The following is a 24,727-nucleotide window of genomic DNA, read 5'->3' as shown; positions in this document are numbered from 1 at the left end:
GGGGAACATTCTGCCAGGGCTGTACCATGATAGGGATGGGGGTGTCCCCAAGGCCACCCTTGGGTGTCCCCAGGGTGTCCCCATTGTCACCACAGAGCACTCGTGTCCCAGGTCACCTTTATTGTCCCCCGCCCCGCTGCGGCCACGGCCCCATTTTGGGGTGAAAAGGGACAATTTTGGGTCCGGTGACCCCCAAGGACGGGGACGAGGTCCCAAAGTGTCCCCAAAACCAGATTTGGGGGGGGGGTCCCAAAACGTCCCCAAAAATGGACTGCGACCCCAAAAACAGTGGTGTCCCCAAAAAATAAGCTGGGTTCCCAAAATGTCCCCAAAAATGGATTTTGGGGGTCTCAGGATTCCAAATTTAACCCAAAAAATGGATTTTGGGGGTCCCAAAATGTCCCCAAAACCGGATCTGGGGACCCCAAAGTCCCCCCCCCCACCCCCAAAAATTCATCCTGGGGGTCCCAAATTTGGGGTCCCGGGCAGGTAAAAGCATAAAATAAAATAAAATAAAATAAAATAAAATAAAATAAAATAAAATAAAATAAAATAAAATAAAATAAAATAAAATAAAATAAAATAAAATAAAATAAAATAAAATAAAATAAAATATAAATTAAAAGCAGAGGGGTTTTGGGGTGTCCCCGCGGTGTCCCCGATGTCCCCTCAGTTCACCAGGAACGCGTTGTCCTGCACAGGGGCCCTGTGGGGACACAATTTTGGGGATTTTTAGGGGATTTTGGAGGGGCAGGACCTCAGGGAAACCCCCCAGATCCCAAAGATTCCAGGAGGGGAGGGGGGGACCCCAAAAACCCGGGGAGAGGCTGGATTTGGGGTCATTTTGGGGTGATTTTGGGGTAATTTGGGGTCACTTAGGGACTGGATTTTGGGGACATTTGGGGCTGGATTTTGGGGTCATTTGGGGTCATTTTAGGACTGGATTTTGGGGTCATTTGGGGCCAAATTTTGGGGGCATTTGAGGATGGATTTTGGGGTCATTTGGGGCCAAATTTTGGGGGCATTTGGGGATGGATTTTGGGGTCATTTGGGGTCACTTAGGGACTGGATTTTGGGCTGGATTTGGGGTCATTTGGGGCTGGATTTTGGGGACATTTGGGGCTGGATTTTGGGATCATTTTGGGGTCATTTAGGGATAGATTTTGGGGTCATTTAGGGGTGGATTTTGGGGTCATTTGGGAGTGGATTTTGGGGTCATTTGGGGGTGGATTTTGGGGTAATTTGAGGGCCAAATTTTGGGGGCATTTGGAGCCAAATTTTGGGGTTATTTGGGGTGGATTTTGGGATAATTTGGGGTGGATTTTGGGATAATTTGGGATTCTCCCACATCCCCCTCCCCCAGCTGGAATCCCCCCAGGTGACACCAAACCCAAACCAACCAGGGCCCCCCTCCTTTGGGGTGACCCCAAACCCCCTCAAAACCCCCCAGAATGTCCCAAAATCCCCCAACCCCCCCCCAAGAATGCCCCAAAACTCCCTGAAATGTCCCCAAATCCCCCAAACTCCCCCCAAAACTCCCCAAAATCCCCCCAAAATGGCCCCAAAAATCCCCTGAAATGTCCCAGAACCCCCTGAAATGTCCCAAAAATCCCCAAAAACATCCCAAAAGCCCCCCCAAAACACCCCAAAAATGCCCCAAAATTCCCCAAAACTCCCTGAAATGTCCCCAAATCCCCCAAACTCCCCCCAAAACTCCCCAAAATCCCGCCAAAATGGCCCCAAAAATCCCCTGAAATGTCCCAGAACCCCCTGAAATGTCCCAAAAATCCCCAAAAACATCCCAAAATCCCCCCCAAAACCCCCCAAAAATGCCCCAAAATTCCCCAAAACTCCCTGAAATGTCCCCAGATCCCCCAAACTCCCCCCAAAACTCCCCAAAATCCCCTGAAATGTCCCAGAACCCCCTGAAATGTCCCAAAAATCCCCAAAAACATCCCAAAATCCCCCCCAAAACCCCCCAAAAATGTCCCAAAATTCCCCAAAACTCCCTGAAATGTCCCTAAATCCCCCAAACTCCCCCCAAAACTCCCCAAAATCCCCCCAAAATCCCCTGAAATATCCCAGAACCCCCTGAAATGTCCCAAAACCTCCCAAAAATCCGCGAAAACATCCCAAAATCCCCCCAAAAATGTCCCAAAATCCCCCAAAACTCCCTGAAATGTCCCCAGATTTCCCAAACTCCCCCCAAAACTCCCCAAAATCCCCTGAAATGTCCCAGAACCCCCTGAAATGTCCCAAAACTTCCCAAAAATCTGCGAAAACATCCCAAAAATGTCCCAAAATCCCCCAAAACCTTTCCCAAAATATCTCCAAGTGCCCCCCAAACCCCCTGAAGTGTCCCAAAACCGCCCAAAATGCCCAAAAATCCCCGAAGTTTGGGCTGCGGACCGGGGGCAGCAGCAGAGGGCGGGGCAGGAGGCGGCGCTGCCCCGGCGGAACTTTCCGGAACCGGGACTGTCCTGGCACTGCGCGATGAAGGCCTGGAGCTGGGACACGGCGGTGTCACCTTCCGACTGGTGCTGGGGACACAGGGGACATGGGACAGGTCAGGGACAGGAGCTGGGACACGGCGGTGTCACCTTCTGACTGGTGCTGGGGACAGAGGGGACAGGGACAGGAGCTGGGACACGGCAGTGTCACCCTCGGATTGGTGCTGGGGACAGAGGGGACAGGGACAGGTCAGGGACAGGTCAGGGACAGGAGCTGGGACACGGCGATGTCACCTTCGGATTGGTGCTGGGGACACAGGGGACACACAGGGACAGGTCAGTGACAGGAGCTGGGACACGGCGGTGTCACCTTCCGACTGGTGCTGGGGACACACAGGGGACAGGGACAGGTCAGGGACAGGAGCTGGGACACGGCGGTGTCACCTTCCGACTGGTGCTGGGGACAGAGGGGACACACAGGGACAGGTCAGGGACACCGGGATGTCACCTTCGGATTGGTGCTGGGGACACAGGGGACAGGGACAGGTCAGGGACAGGTCAGGGACAGGTCAGGGACACCGGGATGTCACCTTCGGATTGGTGCTGGGGACACAGGGGACAGGGACAGGTCAGGGACAGGTCAGGGACAGGTCAGGGACACCGGGATGTCACCCTCGGACTGGTGCTGGGGACAGAGGGGACAGGGACAGGTCAGGGACACCGGGATGTCACCTTCGGATTGGTGCTGGGGACAGGGGACATGGGACAGGAGCTGGGACACCGGGATGTCACCCTCGGATTGGTGCTGGGGATAGAGGGGACAGGGACAGGTCAGGGACAGGTCAGGGACAGGTCAGGGACACCGGGATGTCACCTTCTGACTGGTGCTGGGGACAGAGGGGACAGGGGACAGGTCAGGGACAGGAGCTGGGACACCGGGATGTCACCCTCTGACTGGTGCTGGGGACACAGGGGACACAGGGGACATGGGACAGGTCAGGGACACCGGGATGTCACCTTCGGATTGGTGCTGGGGACACACAGGGGACAGGGACAGGAGCTGGGACACCGGGATGTCACCCTCTGACTGGTGCTGGGGACACAGGGGACACAGGGGACATGGGACAGGTCAGGGACACCGGGATGTCACCTTCGGACTGGTGCTGGGGACACACAGGGGACATGGGACAGGTCAGGGACAGGAGCTGGGACACCGGGATGTCACCCTCAGACTGGTGCTGGGGACACACAGGGGACAGGGGACAGGTCAGGGACACCGGGATGTCACCTTCCGACTGGTGCTGGGGACACACAGGGGACAGACAGGGACAGGAGCTGGGACACCGGGATGTCACCCTCAGATTGGTGCTGGGGACACAGAGGGGACACACAGGGACAGGTCAGGGACAGGTCAGGGACACCGGGATGTCACCCTCGGACTGGTGCTGGGGACACAGAGGGGACACACAGGGACAGGTCAGGGACAGGTCAGGGACACCGGGATGTCACCCTCGGACTGGTGCTGGGGACAGAGGGGACAGGTCAGGGACAGACAGGGACAGGAGCTGGGACACGGCGGTGTCACCTTCTGACTGGTGCTGGGGACACAGGGGACAGGTCAGGGACAGGAGCTGGGACACCGGGACGTCACCCTCCGACTGGTGCTGGGGACAGGGGACAGAGGGGACAGGTCAGGGACAGGGACAGGTCAGGGACAGGAGCTGGGACACAGCGGTGTCACCTTCTGACTGGTGCTGGGGACAGGGGACAGACAGGGACAGGAGCTGGGACACCGGGATGTCACCCTTGGACTGGTGCTGGGGACAGAGGGGACACGCAGGGGACAGGTGAGATAACGCACACAGGCGATGTCACACACAGATAACGCACTGATGATGTCACACCAGGTGCGATAGCGCACTGATGACGTCACACACAGGTGAGATAACGCACTGATGACATCACACGCAGGTGAGATAACGCACACAGGCGATGTCACACACAGATAACGCACTGATGACGTCACACGCAGGTGAGATAACGCACTGATAACGTCACACCCAGGTGAGATAACGCACACAGGTGAGATAACGCACTGATGACGTCACACCAGGTGAGATAACGCACTGATGACGTCACACACAGATAACGCACTGATGACATCACACCAGGTGCGATAACACACTGATGACGTCACACAGGTGAGATAACGCACACAGGTGAGATAACGCACTGATGACGTCACACACAGGTGAGATAACGCACTGATGACGTCACACAGGTGAGATAACGCACACAGGTGAGATAACGCACTGATGACATCACACCCAGGTGAGATAACGCACTGATGACGTTACGCCCAGGTGTGATAACGCACACAGGTGAGATAACGCACTGATGACGTCACACCCAGGTGCGATAACGCACTGATGACGTCACGCACAGGTGCAATAACGCACTGATGACGTCACACCCAGGTGCAATAACACACACAGGTGATGTCACACACAGATAACACACTGATGACGTCACACCCAGGTGAGATAACGCACTGATGACATCACACCCAGGTGAGATAACGCACTGATGACGTCACACCCAGGTGCAATAACGCACTGATGACATCACACCTAGGTGAGATAACGCACACAGGTGATGTCACACACAGATAACGCACTGATGACGTCACACCCAGGTGAGATAACGCACTGATGACATCACACCCAGGTGAGATAACGCACTGATGACGTCACACCCAGGTGCAATAACGCACTGATGACATCACACCCAGGTGAGATAACACACTGATGACGTCACACCCAGGTGCAATAACGCACTGATGACATCACACCTAGGTGAGATAACGCACACAGGTGATGTCACACACAGATAACGCACTGATGACGTCACACCCAGGTGAGATAACACACTGATGACGTCACACCCAGGTGCAATAACGCACTGATGACGTCACAGCAGGTGAGATAACACACTGATGACGTCACGCACAGGTGCAATAACGCACTGATGACGTCACACCCAGGTGCAATAACACACACAGGTGATGTCACACACAGATAACGCACTGATGACGTCATGCACAGGTGAGATAACACAGAGATTACATCACACCCAGGTGAGATAACGCACTGATGACGTCACAGCAGGTGAGGCCCCCCGTGCCGCTGACCTTGATGGTGTCGTAGGAGCCGGTGATGAGGGCGATGAAGAGGCTGAGCACCATGTAGATGAAGAGCGCGCTGAAGGAGTACAGGTACACCTGGCTGAAGAGCCACACCAGCGCCCCGCTGGGCCGCAGCGCCGCGAAGGTGGCGAACATGTCGTCGCCATTGACCAGCGAGAAGAGACACTCGGACACCATGGACAGCGAGCGGAACTGGGGACGGACACCTGGGTCACCTGGGGGTCACCTGGGTCACACCTGTGTCACCTGTGTGTCACCTGTGTCACCTATAACCCCTGTGTCACACCTGTGTCACACCTATAACCCCTGTGTCACACCTGTGTGTCACCTGTGTGTCACCTGTGTCACACCTGTAACCCCTGTGTGTCACCTGGGTCACACCTGTGTCACACCTGTGTCACCTGTGTCACCTGTGTCACCTATAACCCCTGTGTCACACCCGTGTCGTCACCATTGACCAGCGAGAAGAGACACTCGGACACCATGGACAGCGAGCGGAACTGGGGAGGGACACCTGGGTCACCTGGGGGTCACCTGTGTGTCACCTGTGTCACCTGTAACCCCTGTGTCACACCCGTGTCATCACCATTGACCAGCGAGAAGAGACACTCGGACACCATGGACAGCGAGCGGAACTGGGGACGGACACCTGGGTCACACCTGTGTCACCTGTGTCACACCTGTCACACCTGTAACCCCTGTGTCACACCCGTGTCGTCGCCATTGACCAGCGAGAAGAGACACTCGGACACCATGGACAGCGAGCGGAACTGGGGAGGGACACCTGGGTCACCTGGGGGTCACCTGGGGGTCACCTGTGTCACACCTGTCACACCTGTCACACCTGTAACCCCTGTGTCACACCTGTGTCACACCTGTCACACCTGTGTGTCACCTGTGTCACCTGTGTGTCACCTGTAACCCCTGTGTGTCACCTGTGTGTCACCTGTCACACCTGTGTCACCTGTGTCACCTGTAACCCCTGTGTCACACCTGTGTCACACCTGTGTCACCTGTCACACCTGTCACACCTGCGTCACCTGCATTTCATGCGTGGATTTAGGGAGACACCGAACCCCAAAACTGGGATTTGAGAACATCCCAACCCCCAAAACTGAAATTTGGGAATCCCCCAACCCCAAAACCCAAAATTTGGGAATCCCACAACCCCAAATCCGGGATTTGAGAACATCCCAACCCCCAAGAGCGAAATTTGGGAATCTCCCAACCCCAAAGCCAAAATTTGGGAATCCCCCGGCCCCAAAACCGGGATTTGAGAACATCCCAACCCTCAAAACTGAAATCCGGGAATCTCCCAACCCCCAAAACTGAAATATGGGACTCTCCCAACCCCAAAACCCAAAATTTGGGAATCCCCCAACCCCAAAACCGGGATTTGAGAACATCCCAAACCTCAAAAACTGAAATCTGGGACTCTCCCAACCCCAAAACTCAGAATTTCGGAAGGAACCCAACCCCCAAAACTGGGATTTGAGAACATCCCAACTCCCCAAACGGAAATTTGGGAATCTCCCAACCCCCAAAACTGAAATTTGGGACTCTCCCAACCCCAAACCCCAGAATTTCGGAAGGAACCCAACCCCAAACTGGGATTTGAGAACACCCAGACCCCAAACCTGAAATTCGGGAATCTCCCAACCCCCAAAACTGAAATTTGGGACTCTCCCAACCCCAAAGCCAAAATTTGGGAATCCCACAACCCCAAAACCCAAAATTTGGGAATCCCACAACCCCAAAACCGGGATTTGAGAACATCCCAACCCCCAAAACTGAAATTTGGGAATCTCCCAACCCCAAACCCAAAATTTGGGAATCCCCAAACCCCAAAACTGGGATTTGAGAACATCCCAACCCTCAAAACTGAAATCTGGGACTCTCCCAACCCCAAAATCCAGAATTTCGGAAGGAACCCAACCCCCAAAATTGGGATTTGAGAACATCCCAACCCCAAACTGAAATTCGGGAATCTCCCAACCCCAAAACCCAAAATTTGGGAATCCCACAACCCCAAAACCCAAAATTTGGGAATCCCACAACTCCAAAACCGGGATTTGAGAACATCCCAACCCTCAAAACTGAAATTTGGGACTCTCCCAACCCCAAAACTCAGAATTTCGGAAGGAACCCAACCCCCAAACTGGGATTTGAGAACACCCAAACCCCAAACCTGAAATTGGGAATCTCTCCAAAACTGAAATATGGGAATCTCCCAACCCCAAACCCAAAATTCAGGAATCCCACAACCCCAAAACCCAAAATTCGGGAATCCCACAACCCCAAAACCCAAAATTTGGGAATCCCACAACCCCAAAACCAGGATTTGATAACATCCCAACCCTCAAAACTGAAATTTGGGACTCTCCCAACCCCAAAATCCAGAATTTCGGAAGGAACCCAACCCCCAAACTGGGATTTGAGAACATCCCAACTCCCCAAACTGAAATTTGGGAATCTCCCAACCCCAAACCCAAAATTTGGGAATCCCCTGGCACCAAATTGGGATTTTGGGGACGCCCAGACCCACCTTGATGTGGTGTGGGCCCAGCACAGAAATTTGGGAATCCCCCAACCCCAAAACCGGGATTTGAGAACATCCCAACCCCCAAGAGCGAAATTTGGGAATCTCCCAACCCTAAACCCGAAATTTGGAAGAATCCAAATCCCCTGAAATGGAACTTGGGAATCTCCCAACCCCAAAATCGAGAATTTTGGAAGGAACCCAACCCCAAAACTGGGATTTGAGAACACCCAAACCCCAAACCTGAAATTCGGGAATCTCCCAACCCCCAAAACTGAAATTTGGGACTCTCCCAACCCCAAAACCCAAAATTTGGGAATCCCCCAACCCCAAAACCGGGATTTGAGAACATCCCAAACCTCAAAAACTGAAATCTGGGACTCTCCCAACCCCAAAACTCAGAATTTCGGAAGGAACCCAACCCCCAAAACTGGGATTTGAGAACATCCCAACCCCCAAACCTGAAATTCGGGAATCTCCCAACCCCCAAAACTGAAATTTGGGAATCTCCCAACCCCAAACCCCAGAATTTCGGAAGGAACCCAACCCCAAACTGGGATTTGAGAACACCCAGACCCCAAACCTGAAATTCGGGAATCTCCCAACCCCCAAAACTGAAATTTGGGACTCTCCCAACCCCAAACCCAAAATTCGGGAATCCCACAACCCCAAAACCCAAAATTTGGGAATCCCACAACCCCAAAACCGGGATTTGAGAACATCCCAACCCCCAAAACTGAAATTTGGGAATCTCCCAACCCCAAAATCCAGAATTTCGGAAGGAACCCAACCCCCAAAATTGGGATTTGAGAACATCCCAACCCCAAACTGAAATTCGGGAATCTCCCAACCCCAAAACCCAAAATTTGGGAATCCCACAACCCCAAAACCCAAAATTTGGGAATCCCACAACTCCAAAACCGGGATTTGAGAACATCCCAACCCTCAAAACTGAAATTTGGGACTCTCCCAACCCCAAACCCCAGAATTTCGGAAGGAACCCAACCCCCAAACTGGGATTTGAGAACACCCAAAACCCAAACCTGAAATTGGGAATCTCTCCAAAACTGAAATATGGGAATCTCCCAACCCCAAACCCAAAATTCAGGAATCCCACAACCCCAAAACCCAAAATTCGGGAATCCCACAACCCCAAAACCCAAAATTTGGGAATCCCACAACCCCAAAACCAGGATTTGATAACATCCCAACCCTCAAAACTGAAATATGGGACTCTCCCAACCCCAAAATCCAGAATTTCGGAAGGAACCCAACCCCCAAACTGGGATTTGAGAACATCCCAACCCCCAAAAGTGAAATTTGGGAATCTCCCAACCCCAAAGCCAAAATTTGGGAATTCCCACCTTGAGGTGGTGCGGGCCCAGCACGATCCAGCCGCAGAAACAGTAGCCCAGGTAAATCACGGCCACGCAGCAGCAGAAACGCATCACGTTGGGCAGCGCCACGCGCAGCGTCACGATCAGGATCTGGGGCGAAAAACGGGGAAATCGGGAAAAACGGGGATTTGGGGTGGGAAAACGGGGATTTGGGGCGGGAAAACGGGGATTTGGGGTGGGAAAATGGGGATTTGGGGCGGGAAAATGTCCCTGTCCCCTCAGGTAGTGGATGACCCCGACCTTGTCACTGTCCCTGTCCCTGTCCTCGGGTGACACAGGTGACATGGGTGACACGGTAACACGGGTGACACAGGTGACACGGGTGACACAGGTGACACAGATGACACAGGTGACACGGGTGACACGGGTGACACCGGTGACACGGTGACACAGGTGACACGGTGACACGGGTGACACAGATGACACAGGTGACACAGATGACAGAGGTAACACAGGTGACACGGGTGACATGGTGACACGGGTGACACGGGTGACACAGATGACACAGATGACACAGATGACACAGATGACACGGGTGACACGGGTGACACGGGTGACACGGGTGACTCACGTTGTACTTCTGGAAGAAGGTCAGGTAGCGGATGACCCCGACCCACACCAGCAGCGTCGATGTCCCCAGCAGGATGCTGCACACGTCGTAGCCCGAGAAGTTCTGCGGGGACACGGGGACGGTGCCACCGGCGGGGACACGGGGACGGTGCCACCGGTGGGGACACGGGGACAGTGCCACCGGCGTGTCCCCGTGTCCCTGCCACCGTCCCCGGGGTGGCAGCCCCCGCCAGCGGCTGACCTTGGCCTCGATGCCGATCTTGAGCACGGTGCCCAGCACGGTCAGGAGGTCGCTGGTGACCAGCAGCACGTACCAACCGTTGAGGAACTCCAACCGGTCCGACAGCGACACGGACAGCCCGCGGCGGCGGCGCAGGAACCGGCTGAACTCCTGGGGACATTGGCATTGTCACTGTCACTGTCAGTGTCACCGTCACGTCATTGTCAGATCACTGTCATTGTCACCGTCACCTCACAGGAACCGGCTGAACTCCTGCGGGGGATTGTCACCGTCATTGTCACTGTCATTGTCACCGTCACGTCATTGTCACCTCACAGGAACCGGCTGAACTCCTGCGGGGATTGTCATTGTCACCGTCATTGTCACTGTCATTGTCACCGTCACGTCATTGTCACCGTCACTGTCACTGTCATTGTCACCGTCACGTCATTGTCAGTGTCACTGTCATTGTCACTGTCACATCATTGTCACTGTCACTGTCATTGTCACTGTCACCTCACAGGAACCGGCTGAACTCCTGCGGGGATTGTCACCATCATTGTCACTGTCATTGTCACCATCACTGTCATTGTCAGTGTTACTGTCATTGTCACCGTCACCTCACAGGAACCGGCTGAACTCCTGGGGACATTGTCACCGTCACTGTCATTGTCACTGTCACTGTCACTGTCATTGTCATTGTCATTGTCACTGTCAGTGTCACCGTCACCTCACAGGAACTGGCTGAACTCCTGCGGGGCGTTGTCACCGTCATTGTCACTGTCATTGTCACCGTCACCTCACAGGAACCGGCTGAACTCCTGCAGGGGATTGTCACCGTCATTGTCACTGTCATTGTCACCGTCATATCATTGTCAGTGTCACTGTCATTGTCACCTCACAGGAACCGGCTGAACTCCTGCGGGGATTGTCACCGTCACTGTCACTGTCACTGTCATTATCATTGTCACTGTCACTGTCACTGTCATTGTCACCGTCATTGTCATTGTCAGTGTCAGTGTCATTGTCACCATCACCATCACTGTCATTGTCATTGTCACTGTCATTGTCACCGTCACTGTCATTGTCATTGTCACTGTCATTGTCACTGTCATTGTCAGTGTCACTGTCATTGTCACCGTCACCTCACAGGAACCGGCTGAACTCCTGCGGGGCATTGTCACTGTCATTGTCATTGTCATTGTCACTGTCACTGTCACCGTCACTGTCATTGTCACTGTCAGTGTCACCTCACAGGAACCGGCTGAACTCCTGGGGACATTGTCACCGTCACTGTCATTGTCACTGTCAGTGTCATTGTTACTGTCATTGTCACTGAACCCCATCAATCTCATCCCCCAAACCCCCCAAAATCCCCCCAAACCCCATCCCCAACCCCCCCAAATCCCCCCAAATCCCGCCAAAATCCCCCAAAATTCCATCAACCCCATCCCCCAAACCCCCCAAAACCCCCAAAATGCCCCAAACCCCATCAATCCAATCCCCCAAACCCCCCAAACCCCCCAAAATGCCCCAAACCCCCCAAACCCCATCAACCCCATCCCCCGAAACCCCCAAACCCCCCAGATCCCCCAAAACCCCCCAAAATTCCCCCAAAATCTCCCCAAACCCCCCATCCCCACCCCCCCAAGCCCCCAGACACCCCAAACCCCATCAACCCCATCCCCCAAACCCCCAAATCCCCCCAAACCCCCCAAAGTTCCATCAACCCCATCCCCCAAACCCCCCAAAATGCCCCAAACCCCCCAAACCCCATCAACCCCATCCCCCAAACCCCCCAAAATGCCCCAAACCCCCCAAACCCCATCAATCTCATCCCCCAAACCCCCAAATCCCCCAAAACCTCCCAAAATCCCATCAACCCCATCCTCCAAACCCCCCAGACCCCCCCAAAACCCCCCAAAATTCCATCAACCCCATCCCCCAAACCCCCCAAATCCCCCCAAACCCCCCAAACCCCATCCCCACCCCCCACCCCCCAGCCCCCCGTGCCGCACCCCCATCAGGAGCAGCCCGCGGGCGATGGAGCGGGCGCACAGCGCCAGGGACAGGGCGCACACGGCTGTCACCAGCACGTCGAAGGACAGGCGCAGCGAGGTGTCACCTGCGGGGACAGCCCGGTCACCTCGGGGACAGGGGACACCCCCGGGTGGCACCCGCGGCCTCCTGTCACCTCCCAGGGACACCCCCGCAGCCCAACGTCACCCGTTGTCACCCGTTGTCACCTCTGCCAGGCGTGGCACTCCCAGGGACACTCTCACAGCCCAATGTCACCCGTTGTCACCCATTGTCACCTGTTGTCACCTCTGCCAGGCGTGGCACGGTGGTGGCACTCCCAGGGACACTCCCCCAGCCCAATGTCACCCGTTGTCACCCACTGTCACCTCTGCCAGGCGTGGCACTCCCAGGGACACTCTCATAGCCTGTTGTCACCCATTGTCACCCGTTGTCACACATTGTCACCCATTGTCACTTCTGCCAGGCGTGACAGGGTGGTGGCACTCCCAGGGACACTCTCATAGCCTGTTGTCACCCATTGTCACCCGTTGTCACCTCTGAAGGGCATGGCAGGGTGGTGGCACTCCCAGGGACACTCTCATAGCCTGTTGTCACCCATTGTCACCCATTGTCACCCACTGTCACCCACTGTCACCTCTGCCAGGCGTGGCACGGTGGTGGCACTCCCAGGGACACTCTCATAGCCCAATGTCACCCACTGTCACCCACTGTCACCTCTGCCAGGCATGGCAGGGTGGTGGCACCCCCAGGGACACCCCCCCAGCCCAATGTCACCCGTTGTCACCCGCTGTCACCCGCTGTCACCTCTGGCGGGCAGCGAGGGGTGGTGGCACTCCCAGGGACACTCCCCCAGCCCAATGTCACCCGCTGTCACCCACTGTCACCTCTGCCAGGTGTGGCAGGGTGGTGGCACTCCCAGGGACACTCTCATAGCCTGTTGTCACCCATTGTCACCCGTTGTCACCCATTGTCACCCGTTGTCACCTCTGCCAGGCGTGGCAGGGTGGTGGCACTCCCAGGGACACCCCCACAGCCCAATGTCACCCATTGTCACCTTTGCCAGGCGTGGCACCCCCAGGGACACTCTCATAGCCTGTTGTCACCCGTTGTCACCTGTTGTCACCTCTGCCAGGTGTGGCAGGGTGGTGGCACCCCCAGGGACGCCCCCACAGCCCAACGTCACCCATTGTCACCCGCTGTCACCCACTGTCACTTCTGCCAGGCGTGGCACTCCCAGGGACACTCTCATAGCCTGTTGTCACCCATTGTCACCTGTTGTCACCTCTGAAGGGCATGGCAGGGTGGTGGCACTCCCAGGGACACCCTCACAGCCCAATGTCACCCACTGTCACCCGTTGTCACCCACTGTCACTTCTGCCAGGCGTGGCACTCCCAGGGACACTCTCATAGCCTGTTGTCACCCATTGTCACCCGTTGTCACCCATTGTCACCCGCTGTCACCTCTGCCAGGTGTGGCACTCCCAGGGACACTCTCATAGCCTGTTGTCACCCACTGTCACCCATTGTCACCCACTGTCACCTCTGGCGGGCAGCGAGGGGTGGTGGCACCCCCAGGGACACTCCCCCAGCCCGCTGTCACCCGTTGTCACCCGTTGTCACCCGCTGTCACCTCTGGCGGGCAGCGAGGGGTGGTGGCACTCCCGGATGGCCGCGTGGGTGTCCAGGCGGATCCGCACCCGCCCGCTGTGGGCACTGTTGTCAAACGTGACCTGGGGACAGCGGTGGCACTGTCACTGTCACCGTCACCGTCACTGTGTCACTGTCACTGTCACAACAGTCGCTGGCTGCCCTCAAGGCCGACACAGGGACAGGGGGACAGATGAGGGACAGGGGGACACCAGGAGGGACACTCAGGGGACACTCAGGGGTCATTGGGGGACACTTGGGGGACATTTGGGGACACCCAGGGGACACTTGGGGACACCCAGGGGACACTTGGGGACACCCAGGGGACACTTGGGAGACTTTAGGATATTTGGGGGCACTCAGGGGTCATTGGGGGACACTTGGGGACACCCAGGGGACACTTTTGAGGGACCCTCAGGGACACTTGGGGACATTTAGGGACACTCTGGGGACACTTGGGGACACTTTGGGGTATTTGGGGACACTCAGGGGACACTCAGGGGACACCTGGGGACACTCAAGGGACACTTGGGGGACAATTGGGACACTCAGGGGACACTTGGGGACACCCAGGGGACACTTTGGGGTATTTGGGGACACTTGGGGACAGCCAGGGGACACTCAGGGGACACCTGGGGACACTCAAGGGACAGTTGGGGGACAACTGGGACACCGGGGGACACCTGGGGACATTCAAGGGACACTTGGGGGACAATTGGGACACTCAGGGGACACTTGGGGACACCCAGGGGACACTTTGGGGTATTTGGGGACACTCAGGGGGCACCCAGGGGACACTTTGGGGTACCTGGGGATGCTCAGGGGTCATTGGGGGACACTTGGGGACAGCCAGGGGACACTTGGGGACACTCAGGGGACACTTGGGGACACCCAGGGGGCACCCAGGGGACACTTTGGGGTACCTGGGGATGCTCAGGGGTCATTGGGGGACACTTGGGGACACTCAGGGGACACTCAGGGGACACCTGGGGACACTCAGGGGACACTTTGGGACACTTTGGGGTATTTGGGGGCACTCAGGGGACACTTTGGGACACTTTGGGGTATTTGGGGACGCCTGGGGACACTTGGGGACACTCAGGGGAGACCCAGGGGACACCTGGGGACACTCAGGGGACAATTTGGGACACTTTGGGGTATTTGGGGACACTCAGGGGTCATTGGAGGACACTTGGGGACAGCCAGGGGACACTTGGGGACACTCAGGGGACACTTGGGGACACCCAGGGGACACTTTGGGGTATTTGGGGACACTCAGGGGACAATTTGGGACACTTTGGGGACACTCTGGGGACACTTGGGGGACACCTGGGGACATTCAAGGGACACTTGGGGGACAACTGGGACACCCAGGGGACACTTTGGGGTACCTGGGGATGCTCAGGGGTCATTGGGGGACACTTGGGGACACTCAGGGGACAATTGGGACTCACAGGGGACACTTTGGGGTATTTGGGGACACTTGGGGACACCCAGGGGACACTCAGGGGACACTTTGGGGTATTTGGGGACACTCAGGGGTCATTGGAGGACACTTGGGGACAGCCAGAGGACACTTGAGGACACTCAGGGGACACCTGGGGACACTCAGGGGACACTTGGGGACACCCAGGGGACACCCAGGGGACACTTTGGGGTACCTGGGGATGCTCAGGGGTCATTGGGGGACACTTGGGGACAGCCAGGGGACACTTGGGGACACCCAGGGGACACTTGGGGACACCCAGGGGACACTTTGGGGTATTTGGGGACACTCAGGGGACAATTTGGGACACTTTGGGGTATTTGGGGACACTTGGGGACACGCACGGTGACACTGAAGGTGTAGCAGTCGGGGATCTCGTGGTTCAGCAGCGTTTGGATGTTGATGGCTTTGAGCTGGAACTCCACGGTGACATTGATCAGCCTGAGGGGACAAAAAACACCCCGGGAGGCCCCAAAATCCCAAAAAAACCCCAAAAAACCCGGGAGACCCCAAAATCCCCAAAAAAGGCAAAAATTCCACCTCAAAATCCCCCAAAAAAATCAACGAAAAAGGGAAAATTCCGCCCCAAAATGCCCAAGAAAACGACAGGAAAGGGAATTCCATCCCAAAATCCCCGGTGAGTTCCCAAAGTACCAAAAAAAACACCCGGAAAAGGAAAAATTCCACCCGAAAATCCCCCAAAAATGAGAATCCCACCCAAAATCCCAAAACAATAACGGGAAAAAAGTTCTGCCCTAAAACCCCCAAAAAAGCCCAATAGGGATGGAAAATTCCATCTGGAATCCAAAAAAAAACAAAACCCAGAGTTCCCAAAATAACCAAAAAAACACGGGAAAGGGAAAAGTCCACCCCAAAATCCCACAAAAACCACGGGAATGGGAAAATTCCACCACAAAATCCCAAAAAAAAAACCCACGGGAATGGGAAAATTCCACCCCAAAATCCCAAAAAAATCCTGGGACAGGGAAAATTCCACCCCAAAATCCCAGACAGGGATTTAGGGAAAGGGAACACAAATCCCACCCGGATTTTTGGAATTTTGGGGTTTTTGGGGTTTACAGTCACCCCCGGGTGGGATTTAGGGGAATTTGGGGGTTTTTGGGGTTTACAATCGCCCCCGGGTGGGATTTAGGGGAATTTTGGGGTTTTTGGGGTTTACAATCACCCCCGGGTGGGATTTAGGGGAATTTTGGGGTTTTTGGGGTTTACAGTCACCCCCGGATGGGATTTAGGGGAATTTTGGGGTTTTTGGGGTTTACGATCACCCCCAGGTGGGATTTAGGGGAATTTTGGGGTTTTTGGGGATTTACAGTCACCCCCAGGGTGGGATTTAGGGGAATTTTGGGGTTTTTGGGGTTTACAGTCGCTCCCGGGTGGGATTTAGGAGAATTTTGGGGTTTTTGGGGTTTACAATCACCCCCAGGTGGGATTTAGGGGAATTTTGGGGTTTTTGGGGTTTACAATCGCCCCCAGGTGGGATTTAGGGGAATTTTGGGGTTTTTGGGGTTTACAATCGCCCCCGGGTGGGATTTAGGGGAATTTTGGGGTTTTTGGGGTTTACAGTCACCCCCGGATGGGATTTAGGGGAATTTTGGGGTTTTTGGGGTTTACAATCGCCCCCGGGTGGGATTTAGGGGAATTTTGGGGTTTTTGGGGTTTACAATCGCCCCCGGGTGGGATTTAGGGGAATTTTGGGGTTTTTGGGGTTTACAATCGCCCCCGGGTGGGATTTAGGGGAATTTTGGGGGTTTTGGGGTTTTTACGATCACCCCCAGGTGGGATTTAGGGGAATTTTGGGGGTTTTGGGGTTTACCTGTGGAACTGGAGGGTGAAGTTGCCGTCGGTGCCGTCCAGCGCCGGCGGATGGGGGTCCCCGGGGTGCACCCCCAGACACTCTGTGGGGTCGGGATTGGGGTCAGGGGCTTCCCAAATCCCAAATCCCAAATCCCAAACGCGTCTGGACCATTTGAAATGCTCCAGGACAATCCCAAATCCCAAACCCTAAATCCCAAACCCAAAATCCCAAATGTGCCCAGACTATTTGGAATGGTCCAGGACCATCCCAAATCCCAAACCCAAAATCCCAACCCCAAAACTGGAATCCCAACTCCCAAACCTCAAATCCAACCCCAAACACCAAACCCCAAACCCCAAATCCAACCCCAACTCCCAAACGCCAACTCCCAAATCCAAATCCAATCCAAAACCCCAAATCCCAAATCCCAAACCCCAAATCCAACCCCAACTCCCAAACACCAACCCCAAATCCCAATCCCCAAATCCCAAACCCCAAATCCAAACTCCCAACTCCCAAACCCAAATCCAATCCAAAACCCCAAACCCCAAATCCCAATCCCCAGCTCCCAAACCCCAAATCCCAAATCCCAAATCCCAACTCCCAAATCCCAACCCCAACTCCCAAACACAAATCCAACCCCAAACCCCAAATCCGAACTCCCAACACCCAAACCCAACTCCCAAACCCAAATCCAATCCAAAATCCCAAACCCCAAATCCCAACCCCAACACCCAAACCCAAATCCCAAACCCAAATCCAATCCAAAATCCCAAACCCCAAATCCCAAACCCAACTCCCAAACCCCAAACCCAACTCCCAACTCCTAACACCCAAACCCAACTCCCAAACCCAAATCCAATCCAAAATCCCAAACCCCAAATCCGAACTCCCAACACCCAAACCCAACTCCCAACCCCAAACCCCAAACCCCAAATCCCAACCCCAAACCCCAAATCCCAAACCCCAACTCCCAAACCCCAAATCCCAACTCCCAACACCCAAACCCAACACCCAAACCCAACTCCCAACACCCAAACCCAACTCCCAACCCCAACCCCAACTCCAAAAACCCAATTCCCAAACCCCAAACCCCAAATCCCAACCCCAAACCCCAAACGGAGCCCCACCGGTGACCACGCTGGGGTCGATGTCGAAGGTGTCGTTGCCGGGGTCGATGTCCCCCCTGCGGAAGAAGCGCTGGCACAGCCGGAGCCCGGTGCCACCCCCGGCGCCACCCCCGGTGCCACCGTAGGCGTAGCGGCCCAGGGTCTCGTTGGGGACAGCCAGGTACTGCGGGGACAGGGACACGGGGTGGGGTGGCACCGCGATGGCCCCAAACATCCCCATGGCCCCAAAACATCTCCATGGCCCCAAAACATCCCCATGGCCCCAAAACATCCCCATGGCCCCAAACATCCCCATGGCCCCAAAACATCCCCATGGCCCCAAAACATCCCCATGGCTCTAAAACATCCCCATGGCCCCAAAACATCTCCATGGCCCCAAACATCCCCATGGCCTTAAAACATCCCCATGGCCCCCAAATATCTCTGTGACCCCAAAACATCTCCATGGCCCCAAAACATCTCCATGGCCCCAAAACATCTCCATGGCCCCAAAACATCCCCATGGCTCTAAAACATCCCCATGGCCCCAAAACATCTCCATGGCCCCAAACATCCCCATGGCCCCAAAACATCTCCATGACCCCAAACATCTCCATGGCCCCAAAACATCTCCATGGCCCCCAAACATCCCCATGGCCCCAAAACATCCCCATGGCCCCAAAACATCCCCATGACCATAAAACATCTTCATGGCCCCAAAACATCTCTGTGACCCCAAACATCCCCATGGCCCCAAAACATCTCCATGGCCCCAAAACATCCCCATGGCCCCAAACATCTCCATGGCCCCAAACATCCCCATGGCCCCAAAACATCCCCATGGCCCCAAACATCCCCATGGCCCCAAAACATCCCCATGGCCCCAAAACATCTCTGTGACCCCAAACATCTCCATGGCCCCAAAACATCTCCATGATCCCAAAACATCTCCATGGCCTTAAAACATCCCCATGGCCCCAAAACATCTCCATGGCCACAAACTTCTCTGTGACCCCTAAACATCTCCATGGCCCCAAAACATCTCTGTGACCCCAAACATCCCCATGGCCCCAAACATCTCCATGGCCCCAAACATCTCTGTGACCCCAAAACATCCCCATGGCCCCAAAACATCCCCATGGCCCCAAAACATCCCCATGGCCCCAAAACATCTCCATGGCCCCAAAACATCTCTGTGACCCCAAACTTCTCTGTGACCCCAAAACATCCCCATGGCCCCAAACTTCTCTGTGACCCCAAAATGTGGTGGCCCAGGGTCCTGTTGGGGACAGCCAGGTACTGCGGGGACAGATCCACCAAGGCTGGAGGTGGCACTGGGGCACCTCCGTGTCCCCAAACCACCTCAGTGTCCCCAGTCACCTCACAGCCCTGAGGACCTCCGTGTCCCCAAACCACCTCGGTGTCCCCAACCCTCCTGGTGTCCCCAACCCCTCCCCAATGTCCCCAACCCCTCCTGATGTCCCCAACCCCTCCTGATGTCCCCGTGCCACCTTCTTGAGGACGAAGGCCAGGTGCTCCAGGAGGTCCCAATGTCCCCAACCCCTCCTGATGTCCCCAACCCCTCCCGGTGTCCCCGTGCCACCTTCTCGAGGACGAAGGCCAGGTGCTCCAGGAGGTCCCCGCGGGTGTAGATGGCCTGGGTGTCATCGGTGCCGTCCTGGTAGCCCTTGAGGAACAGGTGCTTGAAGGCCACCGTGTTGTCCTCCTTGAAAGCCACCACCAGCTGGTTGCTGAGCCCAAACAGGATCAGCTGGGGACAAAGGCCACCACCTCTGTCACCACCTGTCCCATCGTGGTGACACCGCTGCGTTTCACCCCAAAACAGTGTCACCCCATGCTTGGGGACAAAGGCCACCATGGTCAGGGTCTGTCCCACCCTGGTGACACCACCGTGTTTCACCCCATGCTTGGGGACAAAGGCCACCGCTGCCATCAGCCCCTGTCCCACCACGGTGACGCTGCCACGCTTTGTCCCAGGACACTCCGGTGTCCCTTTCAAAGTGTCCCCATGTCCCTGTGCCCCTCCCCACTGTCCCCAAGTCCCCATGTCCCCTCACTGCTGTCCCAGCCCCTCGCTGCCATCCCCACCGTCCCTGCTGTCCCCAAGTCCCCGTGCCCCCTCCCCAGTGTCCCCATGTCCCTGTGCCCCCTCCCCACTGTCCCCAAGTCCCCGTGCCCCCTCCCCAGTGTCCCCATGTCCCTGTGTCCTCTCCCTGCTGTCCCCAAGTCCCCGTGCCCCCTCCCCTTTGTCCCCACTCGCTGTCCCCACTCGCTGTCCCCTCTGCCACCCCCACTGTCCCCTCTGCCACCCCTCTGCCACCCCCACTGTCCCCTCCCGCCATCCCCACTCACTGTCCCCTCTGCCACCCCTCTGCCAACCCCCCGTCCCCTCCTGCCACCCCCACTGTCCCCACTCGCTGTCCCCTCCTGCCATCCCTGTCCCCTCCTGCCATCCCCTCTGCCACCCCCACTGTCCCCTCCTGCCACCCCCGCTGTCCCCACTCACTGTCCCCTCCTGCCACCCCCTCTGCCATCCCCACTGTCCCCACTCGCTGTCCCCCTCCTGCCACCCCTCTGCCACCCCCCCTGTCCCCTCTGCCACCCCTCTGCCATCCCCGCTGTCCTCACTCGCTGTCCCCTCCTGCCATCCCTGTCCCCTCTGCCACCCCCTCTGCCATCCCCCCTGTCCCCTCTGCCACCCCTCTGCCACCCCCGCTGTCCCCACTCGCTGTCCCCACTCGCTGTCCCCTCCCGCCATCCCTGTCCCCTCTGCCATCCCCACTGTCCCCACTCGCTGTCCCCTCCTGCCATCCCCCTGTCCCCTCTGCCACCCCCTCTGCCATCCCCGCTGTCCCCTCTTGCTGTCCCCTGACATCCCGGCTGTCCCCACTCGCTGTCCCCTCTGCCACTCCCGCTGTCCCCTCTGCCATCCCCGCTGTCCCCACTCGTTGTCCCCACTCGCTGTCCCCCTCCTGCCACTCCCTCTGCCACCCCCCCGTCCCCTCCTGCCATCCCCGTCCCCTCTGCCACCCCCTATGCCACCCCCGCTGTCCCCACTCGCTGTCCCCTCCTGCCACCCCCTCTGCCACCCCCCCAGTCCCCCCTGCCATCCCTGCTGTCCCCACTCGCTGTCCCCTCTGCCATCCCCCTGTCCCCTCTGCCACCCCCCCGTCCCCTCCTGCCACCCCCCCTGTCCCCACTCGCTGTCCCCACTCACTGTCCCCTCTGCCACCCCCACTGTCCCCTCTGCCACCCCCTCTGCCACCCCCACTGTCCCCTCTGCCACCCCCTCTGCCATCCCCACTGTCCCCTCTGCCACCCCTCTGCCATCCCCACTGTCCCCTCCCGCCACCCCGCTGTTCCCTCTGCCACCCCTGTTGTCCCCTCTGCCACCCCTGCTGTCCCCACTCGCTGTCCCCTCCTGCCATCCCCACTGTCCCCTCTGCCACCCCCGCTGTCCCCACTCACTGTCCCCACTCGCTGTCCCCTCTGCCACCCCCCCGTCCCCTCTGCCACCCCTGTGCCACCCCCGCTGTCCCCTCCTGCCATCCCTGTCCCCCTCTGCCATCCCCTCTGCCACCCCCGCTGTCCCCACTCGCTGTCCCTCCCTGCCACCCCTCTGCCATCCCCACTGTCCCCTCTGCCACCCCTCTGCCACTCCCGCTGTCCCCTCTGCCATCCCCCCTGTCCCCTCCTGCCACCCCCTCTGCCACCCCCCAGTCCCCTCTGCCCCCCCCCCGTCCCCGGTGCCCCCCGCTGTCCCGGTGCCACCCGCTGTCCCGGTGCCCCCCGCTGTCCCGGTGCCACCTGCACGGTGACGAGGACGATCTTGGCCAGCTGCAGTGCGAGTTTCACGGGCCGCCGGCCGCGGGCGCGGTACTTGTCGCAGGGGCTCATGAAGAAATACTTCAGGCGGCGCCGCAGCTCCTCCTCCTCCTCCTCCTCCTCCTCCTCCTCCGGTACCGGTACCGGTACCGGCGCCGGGGCCGCCTCGGCCGTGCCGTACCCGGGGCCGCGGCTCAGCAGCCGCTCGGTCTCTGGGGACAGCGGCGGTGTCACCTCAGCTCGGTGTCACCTCCTGCCCGGTGTCACTCCCTGCCCCGGTGTCACCCCCTGCCCGGTGTCACCTCGGCCCGGTGTCACCCCCTGCCCCGGTGTCACCGCCCTGCCCCGGTGTCACTGCCTGCCCCGGTGTCACCCCCTGCCCGGTGTCACCTCAGCCCGGTGTCACCCCCTGCCCGGTGTCACCTCAGCCCGGTGTCACCCCCTGCCCCGGTGTCACCTCGGCCCGGTGTCACCCCCTGCCCCGGTGTCACTGCCCTGCCCCGGTGTCACCTCGGCCCGGTGTCACCTCGGCCCGGTGTCACGCCCTGCCCCGGTGTCACCTCAGCCCGGTGTCACCCCCTGCCCGGTGTCACTGCCCTGCCCGGTGTCACCTCGGCCCGGTGTCACCCCCTGCCCGGTGTCACCGCCCTGCCCCGGTGTCACCCCCTGCCCGGTGTCACCCCCTGCCCGGTGTCACCCCCTGCTCGGTGTCACCCCCTGCCCGGTGTCACCGCCCTGCCCCGGTGTCACCTCGGCCCGGTGTCACCCCCTGCCCGGTGTCACCCCCTGCCCCGGTGTCACCCCCTGCCCCGGTGTCACCGCTGTGCCCATGTCCCCCTCCCGCCGTTCCGGTGTCTCCCGGACCCGTTAACCACCCCCTGCCCCGGCCGGTTCCCGGTAATCCCGACCTCGTGTCCCGCTTGTCCCGTTCTCATTCCCGGTCCCTGTCCTCATTCCCCATTCCCGTTCCCCATCCCCATTCCCCTTCCCCGTCCCCATTCCCGGTCCCGGTCCCCATTCCCGTCCCCATTCCCGGTCCCATTCCCGGTCCCTGTCCCCGTCCCCGTCCCCATTCCCGTTCCCCGTCCCCATTCCCGTTCCCTGTCCCCATTCCCGGTCCCATTCCCGGTCCCATTCCCGTCCCCATTCCCGTTCCCCGTCCCCATTCCCGGTCCCATTCCCGGTCCCATTCCCGTTCCCTGTCCCCATTCCCGGTCCCTGTCCCCGTTCCCTGTCCCCATTCCCGGTCCCTGTCCCCATTCCCGTCCCCATTCCCGGTCCCATTCCCGTTCCCCATCCCCATTCCCGGTCCCATTCCCTGTCCCCATTCCCGGTCCCATTCCCGGTCCCGTTTCCCGTCCCCATTCCCGTCCCCATTCCCCATTCCCGTCCCCATTCCCGGTCCCATTCCCGTTTCCCGTCCCCATTCCCGTCCCCATTCCCGGTCCTCATTCCCGTCCCCATTCCCGGTCCCATTCCCGTTCCCCGTCCCCATTCCCGGTCCCGGTCCCCATTCCCGGTCCCATTCCCATTCCCGGTCCCATTCCCGTCCCCATTCCCGGTCCCCGTCCCCATTCCCGTCCCCATTCCCGGTCCCATTCCCGTCCCCATTCCCGTCCCCATTCCCGGTCCCATTCCCGTCCCCATTCCCGTCCCCATTCCCGGTCCCATTCCCGGTCCCTGTCCCCATTCCCGGTCCCGTTCCCGTCCCCTCACCGGACGCCGCCGCCATCGCTCCGACCCCGCCCTGTCCCTCATGTGACCGGGCGAACCCCGCGCCGCGCCCGCCCACCAATCACAGCGCGCGATCGCTCTCTGATTTGCATAACCACGCCCCCGGCCCCGCCCCGCCCGCAGCCGCCGGGCGCGGTTCGCTCCCAGTTCCGTCCCAGTGCTCCCAGTTCGCTCCCAGTTCCGTCCCAGTGCTCCCAGTTCGCTCCCAGTTCCGTCCCAGTGCTCCCAGTTCCGTCCCAGTGCTCCCAGTTCTGTCCCAGTACTCCCAGTTCCGTCCCAGTGCTCCCAGTAAGGGCCGTGCTGGGACGGAAAGCGCTCCCAGTTCCCTCCCAGCGCTCCCAGTTCCCTCCCAGTGCTCCCAGTTCCCTCCCAGTGCTCCCAGTAAGAGCGGGGCTGGCAGCGAGAGCTCTCCCAGTTCCCTCCCAGTGCTCCCAGTTCCCTCCCAGTGCTCCCAGTTCCGTCCCAGCGCTCCCAGTAAGGGCCGTGCTGGGAGGGAAAGCGCTCCCAGTTCCGTCCCAGTGCTCCCAGTTCCGTCCCAGTGCTCCCAGTTCCCTCCCAGTGCTCCCAGTTCCCTCCCAGTGCTCCCAGTTCCGTCCCAGTGCTCCCAGTAAGGGCCGTGCTGGGAGGGAAAGCGCTCCCAGTTCCCTCCCAGTGCTCCCAGTAAGGGC

At 58.1% G+C, this 24,727-nt stretch overlaps 1 protein-coding gene across 13 annotated transcripts; it reads right to left on the bottom strand.

Annotated features, from left to right (window-relative positions):
- Positions 1 to 100: 100 nt before the first annotated feature.
- Positions 101 to 24,174, bottom strand: MCOLN1 (mucolipin TRP cation channel 1). 13 transcript variants are annotated; one of them, XM_072920015.1, is made up of 15 exons: positions 24,042 to 24,173; positions 22,308 to 22,537; positions 20,083 to 20,250; positions 18,501 to 18,663; positions 17,389 to 17,470; positions 15,899 to 15,995; positions 14,052 to 14,151; positions 12,400 to 12,506; positions 10,403 to 10,552; positions 10,163 to 10,264; positions 9,559 to 9,681; positions 5,641 to 5,847; positions 3,872 to 3,895; positions 2,410 to 2,516; positions 101 to 706 (listed from the first exon to the last, which is right to left on the bottom strand). In XM_072920015.1, exons 1-15 carry the CDS (start codon positions 24,055 to 24,057, stop codon positions 670 to 672), a joined length of 1,713 nt encoding a protein of 570 aa, XP_072776116.1. In that variant the 5' UTR covers positions 24,058 to 24,173; the 3' UTR covers positions 101 to 669. The 13 variants fall into 13 exon arrangements, with proteins under 13 accessions (XP_072776116.1, XP_072776114.1, XP_072776108.1 ...); XM_072920013.1 differs by having other exon boundaries at positions 2,410 to 2,527; positions 3,883 to 3,895; XM_072920007.1 differs by lacking the exon at positions 3,872 to 3,895 and adding an exon at positions 3,590 to 3,613.
- Positions 24,175 to 24,727: the final 553 nt, after the last annotated feature.

This window comes from Taeniopygia guttata, chromosome 30, assembly GCF_048771995.1.
Source record: "Taeniopygia guttata chromosome 30, bTaeGut7.mat, whole genome shotgun sequence".
NCBI lineage: Eukaryota > Metazoa > Chordata > Aves > Passeriformes > Estrildidae > Taeniopygia > Taeniopygia guttata.
Note: the sequence above shows the minus strand (reverse complement) of the source record. Positions and strands in the feature narration are given on the sequence as shown.